At 43.6% G+C, this 13,230-nt stretch overlaps 1 protein-coding gene across 1 annotated transcript; it reads left to right on the plus strand.

Annotated features, from left to right (window-relative positions):
- Positions 1–308: 308 nt before the first annotated feature.
- On the plus strand, positions 309–11,841 carry IMPA1 (inositol monophosphatase 1). The gene is made up of 10 exons (XM_081873562.1): positions 309–581; positions 2,057–2,125; positions 2,949–3,082; positions 5,034–5,138; positions 5,700–5,745; positions 5,877–5,985; positions 8,515–8,623; positions 10,325–10,476; positions 10,605–11,058; positions 11,228–11,841. The coding sequence occupies exons 2-9, from the start codon at positions 2,063–2,065 to the stop codon at positions 10,721–10,723; spliced, it is 837 nt and encodes a 278-aa protein (XP_081729688.1). The 5' UTR covers positions 309–581; positions 2,057–2,062; the 3' UTR covers positions 10,724–11,058; positions 11,228–11,841.
- The last annotated feature ends 1,389 nt before the right edge of the window (positions 11,842–13,230 follow it).

The following is a 13,230-nucleotide window of genomic DNA, read 5'->3' on the forward strand; positions in this document are numbered from 1 at the left end:
ACCACTCTCATCTATTTCTAGTTATATTTTTTTTAAAAAAAAAAAAAAAAACCGTCGTCGGACTAGAATGCACTCTGCACATGCTCAGGGGCATTTGCCAACGATAACTGTGTATCTATCAAGGGAAAGGTCGCCATCGCTTGAGACGCAGCCTCCCTTTTTCCTAACGGCGAGTCGGGCAAGCAGCCAACCATCTGAGTCCCCAAGGGCTCTTCGGGGGTCTGCCGCCTGAGCCAGGAGGCTGCCCGCTGCTTGCTTGCCTGCCTGCCTGCCTGCCTGCCCGCCCGCCGCTTGGGAAGGGAGAGCAACCCGCCCCTGCGCCTCTCCAGAGGCATCCCACTGTTGCCAGGACGACCGTGGGATGCCGGCGAGCCCCTTCCTTCCGCTTTTAGCCGCGCCCCTTGCGAAAAAAAACAAAAAAATACCGGTGGCTGCCTAAGTAAGAAAGAGGCGAAGAAGGAAGCGCATAACGGAGAGAGGTGCAAAGGTCCTCATTTTCCTCCCACGGAGGTTTTCGCCCGCCGACTTTGTAGATTTCCGTTTGAGGAGTTTGATCTGAGCGGTGCTTCGATTTGCTGACGGTAAGCCCGGGGCCTGGTGGGGCTTCTCTTCAATGCATTTCCATGAGTTCCGGGGCAGCCATGGTTTCCTTTTAGCCCCCAGTTATTTCTACTGCCTTCCTCCCCCACTTCACGATGAGAATCTGCTCTGCAAGCATTCATGGAGTCTGCACCCCACCCGCCCACAACCAAATATATAGCGGGGCTGGGCCATAGCTAAGATTAAGCCCAGGATCAGTATCTAAACTGAAAAATCGGGTTGTTTGTTTGTTTGTTTGTTTGTTTAGGGGCAGCTAAATACAACTCGTCTCCTTCCTTGTCAGGCATTTCTGTTAAATAATGCAAAACTCAGGGGTAACAAGAGGAATCCTTGTTTTGTGATATTTAGACCCCCTAACTATATGCAGCCTTTTTATATAGCACTGAAATAACAGATAAATGAAAAGTGTAGCCCTCCAAATGCTATTGGATTAACTTCCCCATCATCCCTGGCTATTGGCCACGTTTGACTGGAGCTGATGGGAGAGGTGTGATGTGGGAGCACTGAGGTTTTATCTTTTTATTGCTATAATAATTTAATGCATGGTTGATGTGAAATGTGTTGCTTATTATGTTAGAACTGTGTTTCTTATTACATTAGAAATTATTATGCATTGGGTACCCTTGATGGTCACGGCTGTCTTCCACACAATGCTCAGTATTGCTATGGGAATTCTGAGTTGAATTGAGAAAGTCACATTTCCCTAGAAGCGAAACTCTGGTTTTAAGTGCTCGGAAAGTGCAACATCTAAACAACACATTTGCTGGATCTTTCACAACAGCTAAACGTTAACAGCAACCTTGTAGCATATTAGGAACTGTTTGTCTGGAAGATTGAAAGGTTTGGAAAACATGGCAGAGATGCTATTGTTGGACATCATGAGTAACAACTTTTCATACATTTGGTCTCTGTTGGTTTATTAACTTTTATATGTGCAGAAACATGCTAAGGTTGCCTACAGTCTGAAATTGCTATTAAGCTATAAGTGATCTTCCCACTGCAAGTTTCCCCGTGTTGCACTTACTTATATTTATACACATCACTCTCTATCAGCTTTTATAATCTCTGTAATTGTGTGAACACAATACCTCTACTGCAAGTCACTGCCAGTTCTAGTTATCTGTGGCAAGGGCATGTCTCTTGCTACATTTATGCAGGAACACAAATTTGCTCAGCATCTGCCTGACATTATGCAGGTTGGCAACATACAGGAAATTGTGTAGTTGCTGTGTACCCCATATTACAAAATAATGCATTGCTCCGGACTGAAGAGAAGTTTATTTCCCAGTATTGTGCAGTGTTGCAGCTTTGATATCGGCATTTTGAAACAAAATAATAGTATTGTTTATGTTAAAATAGTTTGAACCTGCGGATTTAGCATTTTAACACATCTTCAATGTTGTGCTGTTTGCTCTTTTGATTAGTATAATTTGGTGGTGTGTGTTCTGTTTCCTAGAGAAAGATGGCTGATCCTTGGCAAGAATGCATGGATTATGCAGTTATTTTAGCAAGAAAAGCTGGAGAGGTATGTTTCAGGAAATTTTTAATGTTTGATGTTTTATCATGTTTGTAATATTCTGTTGGGAGCCACCCAGAGTGGGGAAAGCCAGCCTGGTGGGTGGGGTATAAACAATTTATTATTATTATTATTATTATTATTATTATTATTATTATTGCTTTGAATTTTTGTAAGCACATAATTATTCTGAAAAATGTATGTATTAGTACTTCAGCAGTATAAAGCGATGGGGTATTTGCAGAACAAATAAGGAGACCAACTCCATTTTAAAATATAAAAACAAAGGGAAGGTTTAGAAAAGCTTTGTAAGGAAGTCCAAAAATATAGCATTCTACAACATGTTGTACTTCCCTTCTGCTAGTCATTTTTGGATAGGAGGCAATGATCACAAATGGCTGTGTTCAAGCCTGAGCATGATGGCTGCTTTCAGATGAGCTATTTACTGTGGAATTGCCATTCCTCATCGACTCACCTTGAGAAGTCATCCATATGACACTGTCATGCATTTGTAATCTTCCCATTGCCCTTGGTGGTTTGTGGCTTTTTTCTTTTTCCTTTTTTTGTACCAGAAAGAATCTGATATGTTCTGAAAAGTCTGCAATAGTAGCACTTAGGTGGGGATCGTTCATAACACCATTAAGTAGTCTTTGGAGAGGGCTTTGGATGTGTTAAGTGACATTGCTGGGGCAGGGATGGCATGGCACCTCTCCTCATTTCTGGTGGCATAAGCTTCTGCCTGTTCCACAAGGGAGGAAATGTTTTTGTGCAACTGACTGAGTGCATTAACTTTTGTTTTCAAAAAGTGTCATGCAAATAATTTTCTTTGCAGGTAGTCCGGGAAGCACTAACAAAGGACATAGCTATCATGATTAAAAGCTCTCCAGCAGATCTAGTGACTGTCACTGATCAAAAAGTAGAAAATATGCTTATTTCTTCTATAAAGGAAAAATACCCATCTCACAGGTACAGAATATTTTAGAACTTGATTTTTTATTATCACTGGGGAGAGGAAGGATGTGTCTGAAGTACAGGTATGAAATCTTTGATCCTGATGGCTCAGAATAAGCACAGAGAACCTGACAAACTAATAAAATAGTTTTTTCTACATTTTAAGTTGTGCTTGTCTCGCATAACCTCCATTTATCACACTTCAATTCTAGTTAGGTAAGGATGGGGAAAGGGAGAATAATGGAACCTCCAACACCTTTAGGCAGTAACTAAGGAAGCTTCTTTCAGTTATGGCAAAATGGCAGGATGATGCAGGGGTGTGGTAGAAGCCAAGAGAAATGAATGACAGGCTATGCAAATATGAAGAGGTGGATCAGAGAGTCAGCATGGTGTTATGGTTGCTGCTTAGGCAGGAGTAGCCCATTTGCCCGGGATGCAGGCAAGCCATGATCATTTGCGGGTGAGCATACCAGTGATTTCAGTCACTGCAGGTCAGCAAGAGTCTTAATTGTAAGATGGTACGCCATGCTATTAGGCATGCAGTGGTGCCTCGCAAGACAAAATTAATCCGTTCCGTGAGGCTTTTCGTATAGCGGTTTTTTCGTCTTGCGAAGCAAGCCCATTAACAGCTTAGCAGATTAGCGCTATTAGTGGTTTAGCGGCTTTTAGCGGATCAGCTGATAAGCGGCTTAGTGGCTTAGGAAAAGGGGGGGGGAAGGGAAAAAAACCCCGCAGAAACTTGCAAGACATTTTCGTCTTGCGAAGCAAGCCCATAGGGAAATTCGTTTTGCGAAGCGCCTCCAAAACGGAAAACCCTTTCGTCTAGCGGGTTTTCCGTCTTGCGAGGCGTTCGTCTTGCGGGGCACCACTGTATGTGGGAAGATTATGTTTCATTCAAAGTGTTGTGCGTGTAGGACAGGTGAGAGGATGCCTGCTGTCTATAGAGACAGAGTTTGCAGATCCTAAAAAAAGTGGGAAGGTCAGATTATATCTGACTAGGTATGGTTGTGACAGCTTCATAGATCTGGAACATGAATTATACGTCAGACACGTTTTATCCGTGTTGTACAATATGAAAAGTGGGCTGCTCCTGTTGGGAGAGATGAAATCACTGTCATGTGGGGAATAGCAAGGCGATGTGAAGGTGAGGCAAGTCTGGCAGAGAACAGCAATGTGCACATGGGCATCTTGTTTCTCAAGACAAAAGAGCAAGCCTGATCCAAGAGGTCAGGACTTCCCAACTGACCTGCTGTGACAAATCTAGCCCTCTTCTTTGGCCAGTGCTTAGGGGAGATACACAGGATAAATCTATTAACTGACACATCCCAGTTCTAGGACTGATTTTAGGTTCAAAGTCTCACATAGGTGCAAAGGAAGGATGCAAAATACCAGTGGTGGCAGAAGGGGCTCTCTCTACTTTAGCAAGTTCTGCTGGGTTATATGGGGAGATCCAATATAGTGGAGCTTTCCAGTGCAACTTCATTGCTTACCAAGCATATATAACAGATATATAGCAGAAAGCGCTGTATCATACAACACATAACTACTTTGTGGAATTCACTCCCACAAGATATTGTAATGATCTCTGGCTTATGTGACATGAAAAGGAGATCACAAAAATACATGAAAGATGGAGTTTTAGAGACACACCAGGACAGAGGCAGTAGTGGGGAAGGTTGTTGTATTCCTGTCCTCTTTGTGGGCTGTCCAGAGTCATCAACAGATCACTGTGGGCTGCCAGGACTACATCCGGCCTAATCTAGGAAGCTGAAATAAATCCGACAAGGCTTCTTATGGCTATCTATTTCCTGTGCATAAAATGAATCTGAACCATGGAGAATGGGATGTTCCATAAATGATTTGTTGGATGAATGATCATTTTTGAAGTTGTGACATTTTAAGATCTATATGTGACAGGTGTAAATCTTGTATATGTTTGTTTGTTTTTTTAAAAATATCCCTTTAGTTTTATTGGAGAAGAATCTGTTGCTGCTGGTGCAAAAAGTACCTTGACAGATAATCCCACTTGGATTATTGACCCTATTGATGGAACGACTAACTTTGTTCACAGGTATGTTTTTTGCATCTTTCTCTTAGAGTCACGGTGGGCGTGTTTAGGTGTCACATTAAATCACAAACCGATCACACCCACTTCACTCTTCCCCACTAGCACTGGGAAGAAACAAACTATGATCCCATTCTCAGGATTACATCAGCCAGGGAGTACAGTTTGGTTTGCTCCAAACAAACCACCATATCTAAGCAATGTTTCTTCTTGGCTTATTGATCATAGTTGTTGTTTTTTTAAGTCAACTAAATTGCAGTCTTTGATTTAGACATCACGTTAAGCCATGGTTTGTTTCTCCCCTGTGAAAATAGTGAAGTGAGCATGATTGACTTGTGCAATATACCTCTCTGCTTTCTCCCCTGTGGAATCAGAGTAAGATCTTTGTGTTGTGCTGTGGGATGGTCATGTTAGACTTTGCTTTCCAGTTTGTATTTGATTAGGAGTAGCTAGTTAAGGCTTTGCCTTAGTCCTCTAATTTACAGTTGAAAAAATGCTGCCTGTCAATCATTAACACTATGCCTCTGAGCTTACAAGTGCAATATGCTTATCTCTTTTGTTTTCAAGGTTTCCCTTTGTGGCTGTTTCAATTGGCTTTGTTGTAAAGAAACAGGTAACTTATAATTTCTTTTTAACCTACAGTAAAAAAGTAAAATACTACCATTGGAGCCTACACACAAAATGTAAACTTTTTTTTTTTAAAGCGTAACCCCCCCCTATGATATTTCATTTGTTTGGTTGCAGATGGAATTTGGAATTGTATACAGCTGTGTAGAAGACAAAATGTACACCGGCAGGAAAGGAAAAGGAGCATTTTGCAACGGGCAAAAGCTCCAAGTATCAAAGCAAGAAGGTACGGCTTTTGCATTAATATAGCAGTATGACTATACAAAATTGGGAAAGTGATGAGTCAGATTCAACTAACCTGGTGCCCCAGCAGAATGACTTTCACTAGCACAACAGGGCTTCTCCACCTCTCACTGTGCCTCCCCCAGATCCTACTGTAAAGGGTAAAGTGAACCCCCAGGATAGTGCTCACAGGAAGGAGAGGGGAGATAGTTATTTCCAGCAAGCAGAAATGCTTATGTTGGCAGAATGGTCATCTTAGCACAATGTTGAATTTCACCCTGTGGATTGAGAATTGCAGAGACCCAATTGTTGACTTAAATTTATTTTAGATGTACTGTGGTACCTTGGTTTACAAACTTAATCCATTCCGGAAGTCCGTTCTTAAACCAAAACCGTTCTTAAACCGAGGCGCACTTTCTCTGATGAGGCCTCCCACCGCCGGTGCCCTTCCACCGTTCGGATTCCGTTCTTAGAATGAGGTAAAGTTCTCGGACCAAGACACTATTTGCGGTTTTGCGGAGTTTGTAAACCAAATCGTTCTTAAACCAGACTGTTAAACCTAGGTACCACTATATTAGAATAGAATTCATGATTTCACCCAGAGAACGCTATCCTGGAGACTAGATCATTCATGTGAACAAAATGTGATGAGTGTTTTTCCATACTAGCTTCACTGTTCATTTTACATATTATCTGTAGGAATAAACAAACAATTTTCAGCTCAGAAGACCATACAGCAGGGTTTCCCAACCTTGGGTCTCCAGCTGTTTTTGGACTACAACTCCCATCATCCCTAGCTAGCAAGACCAGTGGCCAGGGATGATGGGAATTGTAGTCCAAAAACAGCTGGAGACCCAAGTTTGGGAAACCCTGCCATAGAGAACCTTTGGGTGCAGAGTGAAATCTGCTCCTTCAAGTAAGGTTGAGGCAGCAGGGTTGGCCCATGTATCAGTCTTGTGCTTATTTTCGATCTTATTACAGACCATATGTTCACCAAAGGGCACTGTATAAATTCAGGTAAGTGCAGGAAGCAGAGGCCAAATCCTGACACCCCTAGTGTGTTACATGCAAATTTCTATTTATTTGCAGATTTATAAACCGCTTCACAACCAAAAGTTATTGAAGTGGTATACAGTAAAGTAAGATAAAAGTACAAAAGATCATGAACTCTGTGAGCAAAAGGCAATAAAACCATTTGTATGGATATTGTATACAGTGGTGCCCCACAAGACGAATGCCTCGCAAGACGAAAAACCCGCTAGACGAAAGGGTTTTCCGTTTTTTGAGGCGCTTCGCAAGACGAATTTCCCTATGGGCTTGCTTTGCAAGAAGAAAGCCCATAGGGAAATCTCCGGGAACCTCTTTTAAATGCTGGCGGTGGGGAGCAAAGCCTTTCCCCCCCCTCCGGCCTTCAGAAGAGGTCCAGGAAGGCCGGCGGGGGCCGAAAGGCTTTGCTCCCCACCGCCAGCATTTTAAAAGCGGTCCGGGATAGCAGGGAAGCGCTTCCCGCTATCCCGGACGGCTTTTGAAGGCGGGGGGGGGGGGGGAGCAAAGACTTTCGCCCCCCTCCGGCCTTCAGAAGAGGTCCTGGACCTCTTCTGAAGGCCGGCGGGGGGCAAAAGTCTTTGCTCCCCCCTGCCTGCCTGCCTTCCCGGGAGAGCGGAGAAACGCGCGTTTCTCCGCTTTCCCGGACGGCTTTTGAAGTCCGCTGTCCGGGGCGATCTTAAAATGCTGGTGGGTGGCAGCGCTGTCGCCTGCCAGCATTTTAAAAAACCCCGGGACAGCGGAGGACTTCTCCGCTGTCCGGGGCGATCTTAAAATGCTGGTGGGCGGCAGCGCTGCCGCCCACCAGCATTTTAAGATCGCCCCGGACAGCGGACTTCAAAAGCCGTCCGGGAAAGCGGAGAAACGCGCGTTTCTCCGCTCTCCCGGGAAGGCAGGCAGGTTTTTTTAAAATGCTGGCAGGCGGCAGCGAAGCCTTTTCTGCCGCCCACCAGCATTTTAAGATCGCCCCGGACAGCGGAGCAGTCCTCCGCTGTCCGGGGTTTTTTTAAAATGCTGGCAGGCGGCAGCGAAGGCTTCTCTGCCGCCCACCAGCATTTTAAGATCGCCCCGGACAGCGGAGCAGTCCTCCGCTGTCCCGGGGTTTTTTAAAATGCTGGGGGTGGGAAGAAAAGCCCTTGTCCCCCCCCACCCCCAGCCTTCAGAAGGGGTCGGGGGACAGACTGTCCCCGGACCTGGTCTGAAGGCGGTTTCCATAGGAACGCATTGATTGATTTTCAATGCATTCCTATGGGAAACCGTGCTTCGCAAGACGAAAAACTCGCAAGACGAAAAAACTTGCGGAACGAATTAATTTCGTCTTGCGAGGCACCACTGTAATGGTTTAATGAGTTATATGCTGTGGGGCGAACATTGTGTGAGTACTTTTCTTAAACACTCACTGTTTTTCCTTTGAGCTACAACAGCCAAATCTGAATTAAAGTAATGGTCAGACTTGTCTACCTTTCCTCCCCCCCCCACCTCTCTACAGATATTACCAAAGCACTCTTAGTGTCAGAGTTGGGATCCAACCGTGATCCAGAGGTTATAAAAACTGTTCTTTCTAACATGCAAAGACTACTGAACATTCCTATTCATGGGTATGTCGTCGTCGTTTTCTTCTTTTTCTTCTTGTTTATTTATTAAATTACTCTACTGTCCTGCATCCGAAGGTCACAGGGCAGTTTATGCATGCCATTACCAAAAAACAATAACCCCCCCACAAACAGTTCAAAAGGCCATAGGTAAAGGTAAAGGGACCCCTGACCGTTAGGTCCAGTTGCGGACGACTCTGGGGTTGTGGCACTCATCTCACTTTATTGGTCGAGGGATCCGGCGTATAGCTTCCGGGTCATGTGGCCAGCATGACTAAGCCGCTTCTGGTGAACCAGAGCAGCACACACCATTTACCTTCCCGCCGGAGCGGTACCTATTTATCTACTTGCACTTAGACGTGCTTTCAAACTGCTAGGTTGTCAGGAGCTGGGACTGAGCAATGGGAGCTCACCCCATCGCGGGGTTTCGAACCGCTGACATTCTGATCGGCAAGCCCTAGATTGTTTAATTAGCTAAAGGCCTAGAAGAAGAGGAAAGTTTTTCTTGGTGCCTAAAGAAATGTAATAAGGGTGTCAGGCAAGCCTTCCTGCGGAGAGCATTCCACAAGTGGGGAGCCACCACACAAAGGCCCATTCCCATGTTACCGCCGTCCAGGCATCTCACAGACAAGGCACACAAACAAGGTCCTCAGATGATGATAGGGTCTGCAATGGTTCATATGGAAAGAGGTGGTCCTTGAGGTATTGTGGTCCTCAGCCGTTTAAGGCTTTATTGGTAAAAACCAGCGCTTTGAATTGAAGCAGAAACTGATCGGCAGCCGGTACAGTCAGGCCAGGATTGGTGTTATATGCTCAAACTGCCTTGCCCCGGTAAGCAACCTGGCTGCTGAATTCTGCATCAGCTGAAGTTTCCGAACTGTCTTCAGAGGTAACCCCACGTATCACATGCTGCCGTAATCTAACCTGAAGGTCTATGCGCTGGCATAGATGACAGAAGTTAGGCCTTCCCTGTCCAGATAGGGGCGCAGCTTGGCCACAAGCTGAAGCTGATGGAAGGCACTCTTGAGATCTACATGGCATCCAAGAGGCTTGTTTAGAATGAGGCACAACTTAGTTTATTTAACAAATAGTCTTTAAAATTGTAGTGTTGGCTATCCTTTCTTTAAAAATGTGTGCTTGTGTGTGTATAACAGCATATTTCAGTTGCAGGAAGGCGAGGGCAAGGCAGAGAACGTCAATGTTTGTAGCAGTTAAGTGAGCCTAATCGGGTGTTCTCTCGTGAATGTCCTGGCCAAAAGTTCCACAAGGGGGCACTGTTAAGAAGCCAAAAAGTCAGCTATTCTAAAGTGCTTAAGAGGTCACACATTGTGGGGGGTTATATATAATTTAGGACATAATGGAGGAATGGTATGATGCAGCAGTGTGTTCCTATTGAGATATGCAGCTATATGCATATATATATATACATATATGCAGCTATTGAGTTAGATCCAGACTGAGGCTGCATTCCTATACTTGGGAATAAGCGCTATTCATCCCAATAGGATTTACTTCTGAGAAGACACGATTTCACAGAGACCTAAGTTAAGTCACGACTAACTTATCTCACTGAAAGAGACCCAGGTCAAATGATTTGGTTTGCATCTGCTTCTTTTGCATTTCGAATGACTGGTGATTACTGTGAATATTTCAATGTGAAACTGCAGGGTTTGAATTTGTTGCGATAATATACTTTCTCTGTTTTAGGATTAGAGCAGTTGGGACTGCAGCCGTAAACATGTGCCTGGTGGCAACAGGAGGAGCAGATGCCTACTACGAGATGGGCATTCACTGCTGGGATATGGCAGGGGCTGGGATTATCATTATGGAAGCGGGCGGAGTGCTGCTCGATGTCTCAGGTAAAATATGTTGGGAATGACTTATTTAGAGTATTTCAATAATTATAGCTAAAACCCTGCTTCATAATATTAGTTCATAAATAACACTGTAAATCAGTTGTGTTTGTTGTTGTTTTTTTCGTCCCCAGGGGCACCATTTGATTTGATGTCAAGAAGAATAATTGCTGCAAATAGCCAAGTACTAGCAGAGCGGATAGCAAAAGAGATTCAGATCATTCCCTACCAAAGGGATGATGAAACAAATTAAATGTTATAATTGCACCATCTCTGTTATGGACAATTCCTATCAGCTGGTCTGTATACTTAAAAAGAGCTTTTAATGTGAAATGCACCCTTTGTGTTAGGGCACGTGATATAGATCTGTTGCTGAATTCTGACATTTCAAAGCTTGATGCTTCAGTCCTTCCCAAAGTTCCTAGAAATGTGTTCTGTCTTTTTTTAATAATGTTTCATTACCTTGTTTATGTCTCTTACAGGAAAACATATGGGGTGTGGTGGTAGGATTTCTGCTTCAAACATCTTGGGCCCAGAGACTTATTCTGTAATCTGAGGACCAAACTAGATGTTACCTTTGCAAATACTGTATTTTTTGCACCATAACACTCACATTTTTCCTCCTAAAAAGTAAGGGGAAATGTCTGTGCATGTTATGGAGGGAATGCCTACAGGTGGCATGCCTACGGATTTTCCTCCTCTAAAAACTACGTGCATGTTATGGTCGAGTGCGTGTTATAGAGCGAAAAAGGGTAAGTGGCCTCAAACTCATGTTTGTCAGTACAAGCATGGAGTGGGCGGTTGCAGGCGGTTGCAAGGACAGGTCAGCCAGCAGGTGGAGCAGATGCATAACTCCTGAACAGCCCACAGTTTCTCCTGCACAATTTCCCTGGACTCTCTCTTCAGCCAAACACATTTTCTGACACAAAGCTAGATGCAAGCAGAACTTGCTGGGGAGAATCAGCAAGCACATATCTGCCTGCCAAGTCTTCCCTACAAAGTTAGCATTACGATGGAAAAACTGCCCTGTTGTTTCCCTCTCAGTGTCCAGTTTGGCCACAAAACTTCTTCATTTGCCAACTTCTGTTTTCTGTATTTTCCACCTCATATTGTATTTCATATCAACCTTGTTGATACTGGCCTGATCAGTATCATCTTTGATATGCAGAGCACAGGATGTCAGAGTTGAAGTCAGGATCCAGTTAACCATTTTGAAAACATTGTGTGTGACATGGTGGCATAAAAGCATATGCTTAAAGTCTCGTCAACTGAAATCTATGGTACTTTAAAATGTTTAGCTTTGGCTTTATTATTCTGCAGCTTTTTACAGAATTGTGGTTTTTCCTTTCTTCTTCACAATAACTGTTAAAAGTTGTTTTAAAAGGGGAAATTATTACTTAGATTCCAAATGCAAAAATAAAATAAGACAGGCATGCCCTCTTTCAAATACCTAGTGTAAAAATATTTGGCCAAAAATCATGGAACTGTTATTGTCAATATGAGAGTAAACATTTGGCTGAATTTTACACTGAACATTCTTCACAGGAAATTTTTTATAGCCTTATTTTGAGAAGTTTATTTCCAGTTCCAGATATTTATTTCTTGGTTTATTTTGGAAGTCAGTGTTTGATCAGCAGAAAGTCTTGTGGTGCATTAAAGAGTGACTTATGAATCAGTTAGGGCATAAGCTTGTGTAGGTTGTTTGCAGAAAGCAGGCTATGGCCCAGAAAAGCTTCTCCTTTAATATATTTGTTGGTCTTCTTTAAGTTGACATAAGACTTTTCGTTACATTTTCTGATTAACACTCATTCAGGGATTTATCTGTTAAGCTGCATGTGTCAATCTTACGTACTATAAAATATCTGACGTTTGCCATCTGTTAGAAAGAAAAGTTTAACTGTAAAGAAGCATTGGGAGGTGTAAGGAAGGTAGCCTTGTGGTGTCTAGAAATATTGACTTGAATCATACATTAAAGCTTGTACCTGCACAGCTGGAACTTTGACAGCCAAAATGCTTTCAGTGTAAAATACAGGTCTCCTGATAGAACCATAGCTCTGTTACTAGCAGTTTTCTGTGATGATTCACTTGGTGGTGCTATTTCGGATGTACAGGCGACCTGTTTGCAACCGTGGAGAAGTGCCACAATGTAATATTTGTAGGCACGTGGTTATTAGTCCTCTGGTCTTCTGTAATTCTGATCTTCTTGTTCAGCCATAACCAACAGGGCTTATGGCCTAGTCACGGGAACCTCTGCCACCATCCTGAAACATTAGGTTGCTAATCTGGCACCCATGGGTGCGCATGTGGCCAGAGAAGAGCTTCCTAGCACCCACAGGGTCCTGTCTCAACTCCTCCCCTGCTGAAATTAGGCTGGAAATAATGAAAGCCTATCTTTTGCAAGGAGGTGTGCTCTTCCCAGAGAGGGCTGGGGAAGGAAGGTTAGCCCTAGCTTCTCTCTCCAGGAAAATTGCCACCACCATTAGATTTTGGGATTGGGAGCAAAAACAATTCTGTCAAGTATAATTGCTGGCGAGGAGGGAGGGTGTTAGTGAGTGTGCATATTCATGCAGGGTTGTGGTACCCACACAACGCAGTTTCTCCATTTTGTACTTTTACCCATAGGCCTGAAAAAGGTTGGCAACCCCTTCACCTAGTGTATAGGATTTATCACCAGTGTTTAGATTTTAGGAGTGCATGGACTAGAGCACCAGTGCAAGGGACAACTCAAGTGTAAGCTCTAGAGACATTTCCTGTACTTAA

The sequence above is a fragment of the Podarcis erhardii genome (assembly GCF_964252035.2).
Source record: "Podarcis erhardii genome assembly, chromosome: 8".
Taxonomy (NCBI): Eukaryota; Metazoa; Chordata; class Lepidosauria; order Squamata; family Lacertidae; genus Podarcis; species Podarcis erhardii.